This window comes from Paramisgurnus dabryanus, chromosome 8 (assembly GCF_030506205.2).
Source record: "Paramisgurnus dabryanus chromosome 8, PD_genome_1.1, whole genome shotgun sequence".
Classification (NCBI taxonomy): Eukaryota; Metazoa; Chordata; class Actinopteri; order Cypriniformes; family Cobitidae; genus Paramisgurnus; species Paramisgurnus dabryanus.
In genome coordinates, this window is record NC_133344.1 from 21,999,447 (window position 1) to 22,019,162 (window position 19,716).

Sequence of the window (19,716 nt, forward strand, 5' to 3'; positions counted from 1 at the left end):
TTGCGAAAGAGTAATCAGAGCAATCTGATGATGGAAGGGAGGAGTTCACACTGACTGGCAACTTCTCTCCGTATTTCCGGCGTGACGCTCGAGTCTGTCCCAAAATACGACTCTGGTGCACCCACGTGGACTCGCATCAAGGGTCCCTAAAGTCCGCACTACATGATGTCATCAAAGTGTGGACTCTGAGAAGGATCACAAGTCCGGAGTGTGCCATTTGGGACAGGGCCTTAGCATTGCATTGTGCGCGAAAGAGTGTCAAATTTCCGGCTGATGTCAGAGGTATTCAGGTCAATCACAACGTACAGAGCTGGCCAATCAGGGACAGTTCTGACAGCCTATGTGGAAAATAATGTGTTTTTAACCATAAACCCACGCAAACACATTGTATTATACCAAATACATAAAATAACGTTGTTTTTTAGCAATGAATTAGGTGCTGTTTTAACGATTTCCCTAAAGTTTATTTGTCGTCTTGAAATATTTTCAGGGCTTCTAAAATATAACCAAACAATTGGGTTTGTCCATATTTGACCCAGTTGAAACAACCCTGCATTTTTAAGAATGCAAAGAGCATCTTGAGAAATAAAAGTAGCTTTTTTTTAACAAAGGGAAGTTGTTTTACTATTAGAGTACCATCATTTTTTTTAACAGCTGACATGTTTCTTTATCATCATTCTCCAGCAGGAGGAGCTAAGCAGTGCACTACAGTGATGCTGAAGCTGATTCAATCTCCACAGCGCGTGTGTGATACACTGGGCGGGTCTTGACGCTGAGGATGACTGGGGAAGAATGCGCTCTATTAATCTTGGTTTATTTCTAAAATAATAACATTGTTTTGCTTTAGAATAACCTCAAGGGGCTTTTTCGTAAGCGGCAACTAAAATATCTGACTAAAGGAAACTGGAAATACTCAACAAAACCGAATCCACAGACGCGGTGCAAACCGGCTGATGTCATTTAACCGTTTAACTCCTATTTGTGTCTTATATTCTTATTTATCACACGTTTGTTTAAAGTCTTACACTGATAATTCAAAACACCTCGATGGGTTTTTTTTTAGACATGGACTCCTAAATCGCATTTTAAGTGGAGTAATAACGGCGCTTTGTTAAGGTTTTGATGTTTGTTTGTTTTTTGTTGTGACGTCAGCGCAATGATACAGTTTGGCTGTCGCTAATAAATCTGATCGTTTTTGGCGCATCAGACAATAATGCTTTGTTTGGGAAGGAGTTCACAGACGCAGACCAAACCAATTTCTTTGTAACATAAACAAAGAAACCACAGCAGAACTTCTGTGAAAATTCACGCAAAGACACTAAAGCAAATCGTATTCAGAAACAGCCAGTAGATGTTTTTGTCCGTCGTTGTTTACCTCAGTAAGATTTGCCGGCATTTCTCCATGTTTAGCTCAGACAGACTCACGGTTCCTGCATATGTCGGTCGACTGCATAACCGGAGGACGAGCTCTGACCCCAGGGCCGTCTCCCCGGGCATCAGTACCGATGTGCAGGCCGTGCTGGACGACACTCTTCCTGCACTGCGCTCCGCTATGAGAACACTGAAGTCTTCCAGAGATACCGGTGACGTGGACGAAACGCGTCGGGCCATCGCTGAAACTTTCCAGCTGGTTGAGGAGGCCTGGGTTTTGCCCACAGTTGGTCGACAGGTAGCGGAAGAGATCTGCAACAGAATACGGTTGGATGGAGGATTGGAGTTGCTCCTCCAGCTGCTGCAGACGCCTGCAGTGGAAATCACATACGAGTCTGCTAAGCTCCTTGAACAGATATTGGTCACAGAAAACAGGTTAGAAACCTCTTTAATATTCAAGTGTATTGGTCATAAAGCTTTGACTTTAAACTTTTATTGTTTAGATAAAATAATTTGGCAAAAAGGCGAAACACAACATACTGTAGTAGGGAATATGGGTTTTATTCGAATATACAAAATGCATAAAACTTAAAATGCTTCATTTTTCTTTTCAGGGACTACGTTGCACGGATGGGGCTGGGTGTCGTACTCAACCTGACCCGTGAGCAGGAGGATGCCCAGCTGGCACGAAGCGTATCGGGTATTCTTGAGCACATGTTTAAACACACCGAAGAGACATCTGCCCAGCTCATAACCAACGGCGCTCTGGACACCTTGCTGTACTGGTGCCGTGGAACGGACCCAACCGTGCTGCGGCACTGTGCTGTTGCCCTGGCTAACTGTGCCATGTATGGCGGTCACCGCTGCCAGCGTTTGATGATTGAAAAACAGGCGGCTGATTGGCTGTTTCCTTTGGCATTCTCTAAGGAGGACGAGCTGATCCGTTTTCACGCCTGTCTTGCCGTGGCTATTTTGGCGGCTAATAGGGAGATAGAGAAAGAGGTGGTGAAGTCTGGCACTCTGGAGCTGGTGGAGCCCTTCATCGCCTCCCTAGACCCTGATGAGTTTGCACGCAACCTGCTGGACAGCACCGACAGCATGCAAGGCCGCACAGCCGCAGACCTGCAGCACTTGCTGCCCCTACTGGATGGTACACGTCTGGAGGGGAAATGCATTGCTGCGTTCTACCTTTGTGTTGAGACCAGTATCAAATCACGGCAACGCAATACTAAGGTCAAGCACATTATAACTTTTCTAGCATTTCTAGTACTGTGCTACTGATGGTCGAAATTGTTTGAGTTCAGTTCAGATCTTGCTAATAAAATAATGATAAAAGAGCCTGAATGCACTTTGGGCATGAATGTATTCTGTAATGTATTCTGGACCTTTTTCCACAGATATTTCATGAGATTGGAGCTGTTCAGAGTCTTAAGAAAATCGTCATGTACTCCAGTAATGGCACTGTCTGCTCTCTGGCTAAGCGGGCCCTGAAGATGATGGGGGAGGACGTTCCGAGGCGAATCCTGTCATCAGTTCCCAACTGGAAGGTTGGAGAGGTGCAGACCTGGCTACAGCAGATTGGCTTCAGTTCATTCAGTGACCAGTTTCAGGTTTGTACACATTTTCCATTTCACGTTGAGCTGTATAGCCAACCGCTTACTGTACCTTCCAAAAAAATCCAAAATGAGGGTCGTAAAAAGATCCAACTAGTCTAAAATGCAAAAGGAAGCCTGCACACTCAAACAATGAAAAACATGAGATGCAAGATATCAATGATATTCCCACTGCTTTCCTGGAAAGATAACAAGGTTAATGTGACCTTTCTCGCACAGTTGCTTGCAAATGTTTTTGCAAGGTAGTGACATCATGCAAGTATTTTTTAATTGGGGTATAAATAATGTCAAGTAGTAGATTTAGCAAACAAAGTTCTCTATTAAGCCCTTAAATTACCAATGTACCGTGGGAGGAAAACTGCATTATTTGAGAAAAAATTATCAAATACAACAACTCAAAAACAAAAGCTGAACATGTCACATATCTTCGAAAAGCTAAGATTCTTGTGATTCGAATGATGTAAACCCTTTCAAGATACAATCAACACAGCAGGTACAACTAGTATCATTTTTAGGCATTTTTAGCCTTTTAAGGAATGCCTAATTTACTTTTCTATTTATTTATGGGCTTTTGTTCATTTTTCTAGATTTCCTTTATAGTGTACAATGTGTTTTAAACATTTATTTGCCTATACCATAAACCAAAGGGATTCAATTTAGTAGCTAGATCTTTCTCTTTGCAACACATTTTATCACTGAGAAATTCATTGGTTTATGCACTGTGTGTCTTAGGAGCTACAGGTGGATGGAGATCAACTGCTGAATATCACAGAACAAGATCTGATTCATGACCTAGGCATGAATTCTGGGCTTACTCGAAAGAGGTCAGTACTTTATAGTACTTTATTATATTTAAGGATTTATGTTGATTTACATAAAAAAATCTGAAGCATTATTCCAGTTTTGCATTGAATATTTTGTCATAACCTCTGGGATTTTTACCACTGTTCAGGTTTTTAAGAGATCTGCGTGTGCTAAAGACCTATGCCAACTACTCCACATGTGACCCCAATAACCTTGCAGACTGGCTGGCCGACATAGACCCAAGATTTCGTCAGTACACCTATGGGCTAGTTCAATCTGGAGTAGATCGAAAATGTATCACCCATATCACAGACCAGCAGCTTCATTCTGACTGTCACATAGAGAACGGTATACATCGTGCCAAGATCATTTCTTCCGCTCGCCGTCCTGTTAAACCAAGTTTAACTGATTCCCAGCCTGCAGGTCCTGATGTGTTTATCAGTTACCGTCGCACCACAGGTTCACAGCTTGCCAGGTTAGACAAAGGAACTTATACAGAGCTGCTAATTTCCTATTTAATGACATTGCAAAAAAATTGTTGTGCCCTTTGCTTTGAAAGTAAAAAGTGTCTGTAAATTTGAAGGCTTCAGTTAACTGTAACAGAAAATTTAATTCCTAACCCTAAGCTGTTTGGTCTTTCTGCAGTCTGCTCAAGGTGCATCTACAATTACGTGGTTTCAGCGTCTTCATCGATGTGGAAAAGTTGGAGGCCGGCAGGTTCGAGGAGAAGCTAATCACGAGCGTGCAGCGTGCACGTAACTTCATCCTCGTGCTGTCAGCCAATGCATTGGACAAATGCATGGGAGATGTTGCTATGAAGGACTGGGTGCATAAGGTATGATTTTTGTAGCCTACAGTACGTAGAACGATGTGTGAACAAATGCTGCAGTTTGATTAGACAACATACTATAAAGATAAAATTTGTAAAAAGTTTCACCTAAATTAGTATAATAAAATCTATTAATCTATTCTTGAGGGGTTTTCTCCTCCTAGGAGTTTTCCCCCTGGAGCAGCCAGGAGGGTTTTTCTCCTAGGGGGTTTTATCATGCCCTGGAGAGTCTGCCACCACTGGCTTAACTAAATACTTTACTGTTTACATTACAATATTACTCCGCTCACTTTTCTATGATTTTCCTACATCTATTAATGTAAACTTGTTTTGAAACAATTAACAATTGTGAAAAGTGCTATATAAATAAAATTGAATTGAATTGAAAGTGAATATTAGAACAAGCCAAAACATCTTCCAACAACAAACAACAGCTAAATTAATAAAAAAATGTAGCGTGTAGTTATATTTATGCCTACGTCTATGTATACTGTTACATCTCATTCTATATGTATGATATCTGCTATATAAGTGTAAACATTTTGGTATATTATCCACAGGAGATCGTCACTGCTCTAAATGGAAAGAAAAACATTGTTCCTGTCATTGATAATTTTGTATGGCCTGATCCGGCCACTCTACCAGAGGATATGAGCACCATTCTTAAATTTAATGGAATAAAGTAAGTCAACATGCTGTCTGACTAAACATGTTGCGGTGAAGTACTCTATAGACATTTGCACATTGGCATATGCTGTTAATTTTTAACTTATTATGATTCCTCAGTGCCTATTCACGTTTAAGGCTGCTATTGAATGTGAATCTGGTGTAACTACAACTACGTGAATAGTCACATTTATTAATTGTGCAGTTATCTGATTGGATAATGAGTTCCTGTAAATGTCTCCATGTCACAGGTGGTCTCACGAATATCAGGAAGCCTCTATTGAGAAGATTCTGCGTTTCTTAAATGGATGCCCCAACCGGGATCAACCAGATGCAGCAAAAACAGATAAAAAAGAGCCACCGAAGAAATAAGACATTTATTGCCTTGTAAAACAACTTGTATGTATTTAAACAACTAATATATAGGCATTCTCAATGGCTGTTGTGTAACCAGAACACAGCTGTTGTTTCTTTTGCTCGTATGCATGTACAGACGTTGGTCTACTGACTAATACAAAGGGTTGTTCATAAGAAGGTTCTGTGTTATTTACAGTAAGTTGTAAATAACGTGTAATGGTATTTGAAGCTAGTATAATAACAAAAAATGTCCTTAACATGTAATGCACTGACTGTACTCCCAAAATTGTTTTGGACATTTCTTTAACTCAGGAATTTGCATTATTAATTTTCATCAGCATACTCACTATCCAGTGTTTGTAAATGACAAAATCCTTTGTTCGTTTCATTACTGATTACACATTTATCTACACAAATGAAAAAGCCTGATAAAACTTAAAACATCATATTTAGCTTTTTTTTGTTGTTTAATTCGCAGTAGGTAATATAGGGGTCTGGAAATTGTAGTAAGCAGTTGATTACACCTGATTGGCCACATGTATATGCTGATTTGCATCATCCACAAGGTAAAGAAAGGTCAATATTCAGTATATCAATGCAGTTTAAAAGCAACTGATATTAACATGGTCATGCATCACCTCATACTACAGTATTAGAACATACATGATTTTAATAGAACATGACTCTAAAGATGACTTTAGATGTTTTTTAGGATTTGCCTGACTAATATGCAGCTATACAATCTCACAGTAAATAAGCAGTGAAACAATACAAGTGAACATTTACTAACACTTCAAGCTGTACTAAGCTTTATTCCTAAAAGCTCCCTACTGTTGCCTTATGATGTTTGTCTGCCATGTGAAAGTGTTTAGATACAATTAAATTTTCTTTGTTTTTCGGAAATAAACGGCAATAAAATGTGTTTTGGAATAATCTCTTTATCTTTGCATTTTTACAAAAATTTGCATGTTGCAGTGAAAGTAAATGTTTTCTGATGACACGTTTATACAAACAGGGAACATTACATTTCATTTTGGTCTCACATCCACATAATTCTCATTTGCTTTGCAGATTTTACTTCCACTTATGTATCCTGAGCTTGCAGTATGGCTTTGAGATAAACAAAGTAACCACACAGAAAGATAAACATAAACTTTAAAACCACAGGCTGATGCTTTTAGTGATGTAAGGAAGTTATTCCCTGCATTGCTGGTTTTACAATCACATTAAAGTCTCCCTTACAAAAATTAACCCTGGTTTTATTGTGGTAAAAGTGCAGTAACCATGGTTTTTTGGTGAATTGATTACTATGAGCAAAACCATGGTTTTACTACACTAACCATGGTATAACTATGGTTTTTAAAAAACCATGGTTGTCAAAACCATGGTTATTTTGTGGTTACCATGGTTTTACTACAGTAACCATGGTTTTTTGGTTTTAACTGTAGTAAAACCATGGTTAATTTTCGTATACAATATGAATTGGTAAAAACACAATAGAAAATCTAAACTTATTGAAGACTTATAACCTGTTAAGGTATTTTCTGTTCAGGATATTCCAGAGCTTTATCTGTTCCTCCTCTTCTCTTAGCAACCAAAGTACGAATTACGAATAAAATAAACCTAACCTATAAAACACGTATTTGTTTTGTCTTCATGTCTAAATTGGTTATAAGAATTAAAATAATGTGTTGTCTAACAATACTTAACGTTAGATCAGAACTACAATGAAAAGTGCGTTAAACTATCAAACCCTTTCTATTTGACCAATATTGTCATGTTTGTTTCATGTGCATTCCAACAGGGGGTGCCATTAACACGGCAAACTTTTATAACACACGTGATCGTCGGCTTCCGTAAATCACTTTCGGTCAGCTGTTTACGATGCTGTTAAGCTGTTGTTCGTCGTACAGCTTTTATCAGCAATAATTTTCTATCTATTTAATGTAAGCGTTGTGATACGGTAAAGGGCTCACATTATGGAGAGTTCAGACACGAGCGCTATTCTTCCGGAGGATTCTTCAGATTCGGGTGAATCCAGCGAAGTCTGTTGTTGTTGTTTAAGGGTGCCTGAGGGTGCCAGACCTCCACCTTGCTCGTGTCCGTTTTCCGTGACCGTGGAGCCCGTTATGTTCTTGTCTATGTTCTCCATAGTTCTCCAAACGCCCCTATACATGCAGTACCTGTGGGATCGTATTAGTGAAGATGTAGGTTATAATGGATCAAAAGCAGTAGGGTGTAATGCTTCGACTATTGACGACCCTTTACAGAAGGTAAAATCATCTTCCACTCACAGCCTCTGTCTAAACAAAATATGTATTTTTAAACGAGGCGTATCTATAATCTATAAGTCTATAATCACAATGTAACCACTTTATTCACAAATAAATTATTGCAGAATAAAAGTTTTTGTTTAAATATTAAATGTGTGTAACGTGTCTAATAATTATATATATATATATATATATATGCACAAACACGCATGTGTATATTTAAGAAGTATTTGCATGTGTATAAACATTTGTAAATTTACATATAATTTATATCATATATATAAACATAAGTATTTATTAAATCAATATATTTTTAATTAAAACATTTTATGTGTTTGTATTTATATATACATAATATTTGTTGATTTACTGTGTATTATAATGTAAACAAAAACTTTTATTCTGCAAACGAATAGTCGTGACTAATCATTAGGCAGCATACATCTCACTGTGGTAACATGCTGGTCAAATATGGGTGATTCTCGCGAAATTAGACAAGAGGTGTCATGAAACATTTTGAAAAAACATGTAAATGCAAAGTAAGAGTATAAAAATAAGAAGCATAAAGTTACAAACATCTCTTCATGTACTATTTTGATGTTTTCAAGGGGAACATTTTCATTTCCGCAACGTGTCCATGACTTGATTTTGGGTTCTTTGACATGGAAATATTGATAATTAAAAAATAATAGACAATAATAAGGAATATAAATGTGTCCAAGACCAATTTTCTCATCCTCCACAACAATTTTCAATCATTGTTTAAGCTCTCAAGGAACTAACATTTTAAAAAAAAATTGTTGGAAGGGACATAATTGACTGTGACACTCAAGATGGCTACCAGGTAAGCAGTTCTTATTTTTTTCTCTCCAGATTAAAGTTAAAATTTTGTTTGTCATAGTACCTAGACAACTTTTTAGTTCTCATTACCGAAACATAAGTTTGTAAATGCATATCATGTTGCGGTAATGATATTTTTTTAATAATGATAATCTAAAAAATGTAAATAATTCTATAGGAAATATTTTTTATATCCTTTAAAAATAATGGTTATAGTAAGTTCAGACCTTAATGTTATATGTGCAAAAACAAATAAATGGCTTTAAAGGCTTTTTTCTGATGTTGGACACCTTCTAAATCTGGATTTCTTGAGAATCACCCATATGTATTTTAAAACAGTGCACAAATGTGCACCTACATCATAAAAAAGCAGGCAAAAATGTTAAAATTGATTGTTTTTAAAGTTAATTGTAACTGTTGCAAAATAGATAGACATAATTATCCAATGCAAAAACAAGTAATGTTAATTATTTCCTTCATCTAGGAAGTGGAGACACTGACAGCCCACTGGAACATGTATATCAATTTGGGTGGATTTCTTGTTGGCCTGTTTACTGTGACCTTTCTGGGCTCATGGAGTGACCGCGCAGGTCGGCGTCCGGTTCTGATCATCCCTTCCTTAGGCTTGGCTATCCAGGCGGCTGTATATCTGATTGTAATGTATTTAAAGCTGCCAGTGTACTGGTTTCTCATCGGACGGATTTTCAGCGGCCTCTCTGGGGACTTTAATGCCATTTTGGCTGGATGCTTTTCTTATGTGGCTGACATTAGTGGCAGGGGCTCACGCACCTTTCGTGTGGCAATACTAGAAGCTTGTCTGGGGATTGCTGGCATGTTTGCCAGTATCATTGGTGGACATTGGCGTAAGGCGCAGGGGTATCAATAAACATTTTATCTATTGCATTGCATCACATAAAATATATTTCAAAATATATATTAAATGTTTGTTTTAATAGTTTACACTGTTTTCCTCTAGGTATATCAACCCTTTCTGGCTTGTATTGGCCACAAACTTAGCAGCGGCTCTGTACGCCTACCTCTTTGTGCCTGAATCTGTTACCCCTGACCCAGAGGCAAAACTCCTCTCCACCAGGCACCATCGGGCTGTCTACCGCCTCTACACATCTAATGAACAGCAGGGACGCAGGACTAACCTGTGGCTCTATACTTGCTGCTTCTTTTTGTTGGTGTTTGTACATTTAGGATGCAGGGAGCTTTACGTGCTCTATGAATTGAGCGCTCCACTTTGTTGGGGTTCAGAGCTGATTGGCTATGGCTCCGCAGCCAATAATTTGACTTATCTCACCAGCCTGATTGGTCTCAAGCTTATGAAGTACTGTTTAAAGGACTTCTGGGTGGCTTTGGTGGCCCTAACTTCAAACATCACCGGCTTGATTGTGATTTCGGTCGCCAACACCACAGCTATTATGTTCACAGGTAAGTCTCATTCTTTATCCCTGATAACAAATACTGTGTTGGATTTTCAGGTTAACATGAATTTAATCTCCATGTTGTTTTTTAACAATTTGTAGGAGATTTTAGTTATCTACATTTACAAAGCAACAGTCACAAATCATTTAGCATACATGCTTATCTAGAGAGTGGACTAATGTGTTACCATTTAGATCTTACATCACAGTATAAAGGCCACTGGGATATATAAAAACATGCCGATGCAGCACCACACTGCCTTCCTGTGGCTACAGCGGGTAAATACGCATCTAGCAGCTGCACTTGCCAATGTGTCTTTTTCCAGGATATGGTCTGTGTTTCCTTTCCATGGCCTGTACTCCGGTGCTGAGATCTAAACTGTCCAAGCTGGTGGATCCTTCAGAACAAGGTGAACCCCGATAGCTTTAATAAATAAAGTTATAGACTAAATATAAAAGTATGTATTTAATAAACATTTGCTTTGATTCAGGGGCTCTGTTTGCATCGGTGGCGTGTGTTGAAGGTCTGTGCTCACTAGTGTCTAGTGCAGTTTTTAATTCCTTGTATCCGGCCACCCTACACTTCATGAGGGGTTTCCCCTTCATCTTTGGGGCTTTGGTTCTCGTCATTCCAGCTGGAGTGATTGGGTAAGAATCTCTGAAAGGTTCAATCAAAGACATTATTTTAAGGTTTACATCAATTTTAGACAAAGATAAAACAGGTACGTGTATTTACCTTTTTTGTTTAAAACTCGTACAGGGGCTTGGGTTGTCAAGAGAAGAGGAGGAACAGAGAAAACTCTGGGACATCCTGACACTGCAAAACCTCTGAAAACTGAAAAGTTTTTTTATTGTGTTTTACCAAAACGTATTGTTCTTAAAGGACAAGTTCGGTATTTTACACTTAAAGCCCTGTTTTTAGATTGTTTATGATGAAATAGAACGGTTTTGACTGAAATTTGGACATATGCTGCTGGACATATGCTGCTTTCCAACAGGTTTTATCGTAGTTTTTGTGCAACTACATTGACTTGTATTAGATGTGCTGTGAGGTACGGTATTACTCCGCCGCCAGGAACAGAAATGGAGTTGTTTGTATTCTTGCAATTGACAAAGGTGGATTATCGCCACCAACTGGGCTGGAGTGTCTATTATTCAAGCGCTCAACGTAAAAATGTACAGGTGTGAGGCGTCTGGAAAATAGGTCCACAAGTTTACAACAAATGGTAAAACACCTGTTGGAAAGCATCTTTTGCAGCGATTTTTGTATGAGCATATCAGTTAACACCCCTGACCACTCGGTGAGTTTCACGTCTTTGTAAATGAAAATTTAATGCATTTTAGGAAGTATTGTTCCTGTGCACCTATGCAGCCATTGTGGGGGTGAGGGGTAATACCACAGAAACCGAAAATTCTCGGGCCAGCATCATATGTCCAAATTTCTGTCAAAACCGTTCTACTTCATCATAAACAATCTGAAAACAGGGCTTTAAGTGTAAAATACCGAACTTGTCCTTAAAGTTGTACAAATGTGATGCATTGATAGTGATTACAGTGTTAACTTTGATTGTGAAACATCAGCAGCAGTGGTTATTTTGTTTATCTAAAAGCCAAACTGCAAGCTCAGGACACTTGACCACATGGATTGGGATTCAAGACATAAACTGAAATGATTTCCCACTCTTCAAAAAATGTAAAGATGAAGGGATTTTTCTAAAATTCATTTTATTGCCGTTTTGTATTTCCGAAAAAGAAAAAATTATTGTCATTTTACATAAACATTTGACCTGTTCAGATTTCCATTTTCTACTTTGGCTCTTTTTATATGTTTTTGCTGCATCTGGTTGATTCCGGCTAGGAAATCCATTTAAGAAACGCAGAATCTTCTCAATAGAGGTTTCCTGATATTCGTGAGACCACTTGTGAAGTTGAGACATTTACAGGAACTCATTATCTAATCAGATTACCGCACCATTAATAATTGTGACCATTTTCATTCTACTCCAGACTGAACTTGCCCACAGGTGTACTGATGAAATCTTTGGGCTATGTCGACCAGCCAGTCTGCAAAGTCACATGTGGAGTAGTTGGTGGAGGTCTACAGCACACGCAGAACTCTTAAAAACCTGAACAGTGGTAGAAATGCCAGAGGTTATGACAAAATATTAAATGCAAAACTAGAATAATGCTTCAGAAAAGATTTTTTTCTTTATATCTAGGAGTTTTCAACATAAATCCTTAAACATTAAGGGGCAGTTTCCCGGAAAGGGCTTATCCTAATCCAAGACTAAAATGCATGTTTGAGCTGCCTTAATTTCTTGCCCTGACATATCTTAATATATATCAGTGCAATTATGTTTCAAGATGCACACCTTTGTTTTTTGTAAGCTATTGTAGCTGCAAGCTGTGCTAGCTGTTGAGACCACGGCTGTGTCCGAAACCCAGGAGAGCGACTTGTTGCCTTGGTGCCTCATGAGGCAATGACTTAAGCGGTATGAAGGCAGCTCCGGGAAACACATTCGGACAGCCTTTATAGGCAGCGTAATGGTATTCTGTTTGAAATATAAACAGAGAGCGCCTTTGTGATAACTAGTCACATATTTGAAAACCCTAATTACTGTTTTTTTTGGGCCATTTTTGCCTTTTATTTATAGACAGCAGTTTTTGAGAGACGACAGGAAAGAAGAGGGTGGAGAGAGGGGTATGGGATTGGCAAAGGACCTCGAACCGGGATTCGAACTCGGGTCGCCGGAAGTGCGTTTGCACCATATGTCGGAGCGCTGCCAACTACACCATCGGCTCCGACAAGAAATGCAATCAAAATATTTTTTCGAACTCGACCAGGCTCAACCAAACCTCAGATGTTGCCTCCGATGGCAGCATTTCAGAGTATTTGGACACAGCCAACATAGGGACGATGCTCTATAACAGTTTGTTTATTTAGGGCTACTGTAAAAACATCCAACGGCATAGACATTGTATACGTAGACTCATGACGTGCTGGAATGTAATCCAGCATCACTGCCATATTTGTTGGGTCTCCTCAAGCTACGTTAGCAACAAAGTCGATGGAGAGCAAGCAACTATGCTTGTATTTTGTGCAGCGTACGGTTGCAATAACCAGTGCATTATTGATACCAGATCTCATGGGATTACTTTTCACAAGTAACAATAATTTTGGCTATTTTACCATTTATAATATGATGTCATCGTCACTAACATTACTTATGTGTAACCAAACCGTGTTAAAATCCGGTAAAAATTTGGTAAGTTATGATTATTGTAGTTGGGGATGCACTTTTCTCACTAGAAATAAATGCAAGAGGGGCGCATTGGGGGCCCATCCAAGATGACGGCTGTGCTGTTAAGTCAGCTCCAATAGACCGCATCAGTCTATGAGGCGTCTACGTTTATAATGTCTATGACCACGTATGTAGATCTCATTCAAACGTCTTATTCTAAGGTTATAAAAACATACAGTTCATTATGTAAGGTCTTTATAACCCACTGATAATAGAGTTATGTATATCATATTGCATTTCTGTCAATAATCTATCTAAAATTGCAACATGGCACCTTTAATATTCTTTTTGTGAATACATGTTTCACAATAAACACAGAGTAAACTTTGAAGAGAACATTCACTTATATGAAATTTACTCTAATTTAGCTTTTTCGCTTACGAAAAATATATAAATAAACAAATAAATGAAGAACTCTTCTATCTCAGTTGCCAACATTATTTTTTTATATTTTCCCCAGTGAAATAAGTGGATCTTTTCATTTGAATTTCACTGATATACCGTAATGGGATTTTACATGTTTGTAGCTCTGTATGCAAAAATGTAACCACATATTCAAAATCTCAAATCTCATATCAGTCAGCCACTAATCTAAGTATTTACAACAGATCATAATCTAAGTAATAATAGGTTTACAAAAGAAAATAATTTTGTGGGGAATGTACCTGGTTTAAGCTCTCAAATAGGATTTTGTTAAATACAGGTTTTATTGCTCACAGGAATTTAAAAAGATAAACGACTCTTCATGCAAACCAGTTTCAAAGTAGTTAGCTTTTTACTAACAACAACTAGAAGCAAAAAAATAAAGTAGTAAAATAGTAAATGGTTTGCTATAACCACTGCATGATGAACAACATATAACATTTTGATTGCGATGAGCTTTGTATACAGTTCAATAGTTCGTCTGCGCATTTAGATCTTAAAAATTAATGGTAAACGAACTTGGCCTGCTGTCCTCGAAGGAAGCTTTAGAGAGAGCGAACCTGAGCCCGGGACTCGAGCCCCAAGTTCATCCTCCCCACAACAGAACTGCGCAGAGTATAAAGAGGAGGAGATGGGGAGGAAGATGGATGCCGGAGAAATTGCAGCTGGACCCGGAGGCCTGAAGGCTGCCTTATATACGCCCATAATGATGATTGACAGGCATGAATGTTTAGGCTCCTCTCGAACCTACGTTTAGAACTACAAAAAAGACATTTTTGAATCAAATTTGCAGTCCACTATACACCGAAATGACATTTGTTTAATATTATACTCATAACTTTTTGCACCAAATTTGGTGGTGGTTGAGGAGATTCCCCCCATATGAAAAGTGCTTTGAGTGCTGCAGAAAACCGCTATATAAATGTAACAAATTAAAATAGCTAGCACTTGTCTTCACTCATTATCAAACACACTCAACTAGTCTAGTTCAAATTAAACAAATGACTTAATGATCATATGAAGTCCTGATCCACTATTACTGTAAATATGAAGGTAACTTGTAACTTGCTGCATTAAACATAAAACTCACAAATTAAAAAAATAAAGTGTTTACATTTAACAGCAATTTATTTCAGACTTATTCTGTCCTTGTCAAAAAATGTTTAACCCCACCACCCCTCCTTTGCTCCACCCAAGCTGTCAGTTTGTAACAGTGGGAAAAGGGCACTGTAAGTTTGCCTGAGGCATTCTCATTTTACTTACTGTCTTTCATCTTTGTTGTTGTCTTTATAAATGTGAGCATTGTTTAAAAAATCTGTTGGGGGTTTGGCTTTTCGATATATTATGTACATATTTTATATTTAAGCTTTATAAATCGTTTTTATTATTTTTTATTTATTTATTTAAATGAACACAAAACAACCACATTTAAACTGAATGTTCTCAACATAAGAATAATTTTCATAAATATCATGGCAGGTCAGACATATGTGTTGCAATATATTCAATAAACATTTTGAGCTTCAGGATGTTTAAAAATGGGTTGTAATAGTTTATTTCCATTGTGTCAACTTGCATTGTATTGTGACAACATACCCCGCTATCAAAACCTAATGGGTTTTTCTGTAGCGGAGACCTAACTGTTAAAGCCTACCCTGTGTAATACGCAAAAAAACTAGCCTGAATCAACCTCCCCATATAATAAACATTGCAACTATTTGCATTTTAAAAATGTCAAAGCATGAAACGGAGAAATCATTCAAATCTGCAACAGTCTTTTTGACCAATATTAATCTTTTAGTTATGTTATGACGTGGAACACACAGCGCCTCCAGTGTCTTGTGTCTGTTTATATGAGTGGCATTTCAACATTTCCCTGAGGGTTCTGGTCTACAGTGGTCAGTCCTGTTAGGCACCTTTTCTGTTTCTCACTTTCTGCTGAATTTAAAACAAAATGCACACTCTGTTGGATATATAGAAACCTTCTGCCAAAGCAGATAAACCTGTGGCTTTCTATAGGGATGAGCCTGAACATGCGTGGCTCTGCCAGCGCTGCCCAGCGCACACACCCTGAGGGCCTGATTGATGACTGAGATTCACATTAGGAATTAAGCGTGTCTTCACATTTCTGTCGTAAAGAAATTTATATGCTATATTACGTCGTGACAGGTTGTAATTACATTAGCCAAGTTTTTTGACTGGGCTATTATGTGTTATGAATGACGGAGCTCTGTTTAGTGTCCTGGCTTTAGGGTGGGAAGTGACGTTCCACAAATCAAACAGGACACAACAAGGGTCAACATCATGACTTTAAGATCATCTTCCATATGTTCAAGTATACATGCATGCTTGCAAAATACTTGTTAACACACCATTAAACAAAGCAAGTAAACAAAAAAATACATACAATGATAAAGTATAATAGGAAAAGAAAGACATTGATTTATATTCTTGTGCTGTGCTTCTCGTGCATTCAGCAGATCCTGTCCAAATCCATCCCATAGGATTAAGATCTTGATTGATTTGGAGCAAATGGAGGAAACAGGAGTCAAATCCTTTCATTCAGGGAGATGAGCTGGAGGTTGAGTGGATGAAGTTGGTGGACTACAGGCACTGTTAACCCCCATGACCTCAACTCATCTGGTCTGATCCACCAGCTTGTTGATAGGATACCACAGCCTCTCAGTAACATCTGAGCGAGTGCATGGGTACAACATGTCATGATGATTTCTCTAAGAGAATGCTGGATCCACACCTGGCCATTTATCTTTATTCTTTAAAGCAATTATGCAGTGTAATGTAACTTTTTAAGGAAATGACCTTGCTTTACAATTAAAGGCGAAACGGCAGCTGTTAAAACATGGTTATGATACATGCAAAATTATATTGCTATAAAGTTCAGCCAAAAGTGAATACCCACCTTTATAAGGCCAGGTGCTGCAGATGTTTTTGAGATTTCAAGTAATTAATCATCTTGGTCAGCAGAATAAAATATTCAATTCATACATATTTGCACATTTATTATATATATATATATCGATCACCCATAACATTTTGACCTGCCTAATATTGTGTAGGTCCTCTTTTACCACCAACCCCACGGGCCAGCCTTCGATCCCCATGTGCTGCCCATGACCCTGTTGCCTGTTTACCGCTTTTCATTCCTTGGACCACCTTTGATAGGTACTGACCAGTGTTGGGGAAAGTTACTTTTAAAAGTAATGCATCACAATATTAGGTTACTCCCTAAAAAAGTAACTAATTGCGTTACTTAGTTACTTTTCATGGAAAGTAATGCTTACGTTACTTTTGCGTTACTTTTTCTTACTTTGCAGATGTTTTTTTATGACTGAGAAGTTCTGCATTCAAAAATTGCATATTTCCATCGCAAAAATGTCAAGCTCTGGTCTGCCATCTCAGTTTCTGACTGAAACTGTTCACGCATGGTGTGTAATTCTACGTTTATACATTCAGTTTAATGCAGTACATTATTTTTACATCTAATTAAACTGAGAAGTAGCTTGCATTTCTTAAAAAAAAACTCAAATATTAATGTGTAGATTTATAAAGTAATGCGTTACTTTACTTGTTACTTCAGAAAAGTAATATTATTACGTAATGCACATTACTTGTAATGCGTTACCCCCAACACTGGTACTGACCACTGCAGACCGGGAACACCTCACAAGAGCTGCAGTTTTGGAGATGCTCTGACCAAGTCGTCTAGCCATCACAATTTGGCCTTTGTCATTTTTCCTACTTCTAACGCATCAACTACACTTGTCCTTAAAGTTGATGTGTTAGCAGGAAAAATGGGTCTGGTAGAGTCCATGCCTTGACGGGTCAGGGATGTTTTGGTGGCAAAAAAAAGGGACTTACACAATATTAGGCAGGTGGTCATAATGTTATGGCTGAACAGTGTATATTATATATATATATTATTGATGACAAAAAATAAACATAGTGTTTTTTAAAAAAAACATAAAAAAGTTTAACCTTGCCGGTTTACAGTCAAACTACATATTCGCCACTCACAAAATGGCGCTGGAAATGTGGTACATCAGTTCCCATGCAAAAGTTGTGATCTATAAAATACAAACTTAACGGGAGAATGGCTTGCAGGGTGGGATCTGAGAATGATTCACATACGCACACTTGCACGTGATCTGTGATTTATAAAGGGAACGTTGCTTTGTTTTATAAGTCTTAATATTTTTTGGCGTATGCCATTTTTGGGTTTTGTGCGTACGTAGACTCTTAGTAAGGATTACGCACAGACCCCAGGACACTACTAAACCCTGTCAAAAAAATAAATAAATAAAAGGTTGGTTCAATTTAAAAAAGTAAGTTACCTGGTTGCCTTAATATTTTGATTTAATTCAACTTAAAAATATTAGTTGACAACATTTTACAATTTTTTTTACTTAAATAATATTTTAATTAACTCAACATTTCTAAACAACCAGGTAACTTCCTGTTTTTAAATTGAACCAACAAAACTTTTTTTACATTAAAGAAAAGGCTAATCTTTATCTCTGTTGACTTTGCATGAGCTGTAATACCAAACCAGTGAGCAGGAAAAGACAGGCTGCCATGTCTCTGTCAATTGTGCTTTGTGGTGCCATGTTTTGGTGCCAAACTATTCACTATGATCAGTTACCCTATCACAACCCCAAGGCATGTTATTTCAGGGGGTTCTTTGCAGAGCACACTACAGCAAGAATAATCAAAAGAGATAACTTGAAATATAATAGTGCAATGTAGTGTAATGTTATGAAAAAGTATTGCTGGAACATGTTATGGATTAAATACGACGTGTTGGAGCAATTCTGCACAATGTCGAATTTTTGAACAAGACACACTTCTTTTATGGTCATTGGATTTTTTATACGCTGTCCCAAGCCTCACTGATTTATTGACACTGCTATTTACTGTACCATGATTGTGCAATGCAAATAAATTGTCATTTTATCATATTATTGAGTAAATGTGCCATGGCTTCTTTTTATAGACGTTTTAGCAGTAACAACACAAACAAACAGCTTTTGTGGACCAAACGCAACTTCCGGGAGACTTCCACATCAATAACAACAGAGTCCTTTATTTCTGATAGCAATGAAAAGTAAATTACCTTCGTTTTATATTTTATATCGTACGCTTATCAACTATTATACTGAGCTAACGGCACTTAAAATTAATGTACAATGTTAGCTACAGGTCATTGAATCCTTGCCTGGCTGCCAAACCTCTTCACACAGCTGTGATCCATGCTCGTCGTCTCCCCTCGTCTTCAGCAAACCAAAACATTTTATTTTCAACAAGGTATTTGTTTCAGAGATCAGTTAGCCACAAGCCAGACCAATAAATAAATACAGACGGGAAGTTCGCTACGGTAACCGCGACAATTGCTTGCCTCCGTACACAGCCACTTCAGGCGTGCATGGATTACGTCACAACTATGATGGACGTTTTGACTGAGCACTGTTGAAAGACCTGAGAGCCATCTTTCACCACCCCCTTGTTCTCCCTAATTTTGACTGCCCCACATGAAAACGCCCAGAGCTGCCCCACCAAGCAAGATAACATAACATTTTCAATTCTCTTCCACTATCACTATTTGCATTTCCCTCCACCTGGTTCATCCCCCCTTCTCATTATAATATCATTTTAATACAGCAGCTTATGAGAGCCTTGTTTCTGCCTCCCAGGTTTACTAGAAGGGTAGGGGAAGAATTCACCTGTATTGACATTCAGTTTCCCTCCCTCTTTCTCTCTATCTCTCTCTCTCTTTAGATATTGGTCTCAGTT

The 19,716-nt window shown here is 38.1% G+C and overlaps 2 protein-coding genes across 3 annotated transcripts; both read left to right on the top strand.

The window, feature by feature from the left end:
- The first annotated feature begins 698 nt into the window (after positions 1–698).
- On the top strand, positions 699–6,577 carry sarm1 (sterile alpha and TIR motif containing 1). Its single transcript, XM_065281008.2, has 8 exons — positions 699–1,806; positions 1,986–2,604; positions 2,769–2,981; positions 3,717–3,808; positions 3,937–4,263; positions 4,434–4,623; positions 5,178–5,299; positions 5,535–6,577. Exons 1-8 carry the CDS (start codon positions 1,352–1,354, stop codon positions 5,653–5,655), a joined length of 2,139 nt encoding a protein of 712 aa, XP_065137080.1. The 5' UTR covers positions 699–1,351; the 3' UTR covers positions 5,656–6,577.
- A 914-nt stretch (positions 6,578–7,491) lies between these two features.
- Positions 7,492–11,990, top strand: slc46a1 (solute carrier family 46 member 1). 2 transcript variants are annotated; one of them, XM_065281009.2, is made up of 6 exons: positions 7,492–7,913; positions 9,238–9,629; positions 9,730–10,190; positions 10,510–10,593; positions 10,675–10,831; positions 10,944–11,990. In XM_065281009.2, the coding sequence occupies exons 1-6, from the start codon at positions 7,620–7,622 to the stop codon at positions 10,996–10,998; spliced, it is 1,443 nt and encodes a 480-aa protein (XP_065137081.1). In that variant the 5' UTR covers positions 7,492–7,619; the 3' UTR covers positions 10,999–11,990. The 2 variants fall into 2 exon arrangements, 1 of the variants encoding a protein (XP_065137081.1); XR_010542822.2 differs by lacking the exon at positions 10,944–11,990 and having other exon boundaries at positions 10,379–10,593; positions 10,675–10,739.
- The last annotated feature ends 7,726 nt before the right edge of the window (positions 11,991–19,716 follow it).

Excerpts from the sequence above, each read along its gene's own strand:
- sarm1 (XM_065281008.2), top strand. The coding sequence starts at position 1,352 with ATGTTTTTGTCCGTCGTTGTTTACCTCAGTAAGATTTGCCGGCATTTC. Across the intron at positions 2,605-2,768 it reads CACGGCAACGCAATACTAAG|ATATTTCATGAGATTGGAGC; the intron begins GTCAAGCACATT and ends CTTTTTCCACAG. Across the intron at positions 4,624-5,177 it reads TGAAGGACTGGGTGCATAAG|GAGATCGTCACTGCTCTAAA; the intron begins GTATGATTTTTG and ends TATTATCCACAG.
- slc46a1 (XM_065281009.2), top strand. The coding sequence starts at position 7,620 with ATGGAGAGTTCAGACACGAGCGCTATTCTTCCGGAGGATTCTTCAGAT. Across the intron at positions 10,594-10,674 it reads GGTGGATCCTTCAGAACAAG|GGGCTCTGTTTGCATCGGTG; the intron begins GTGAACCCCGAT and ends GCTTTGATTCAG. Across the intron at positions 10,832-10,943 it reads ATTCCAGCTGGAGTGATTGG|GGGCTTGGGTTGTCAAGAGA; the intron begins GTAAGAATCTCT and ends AAACTCGTACAG.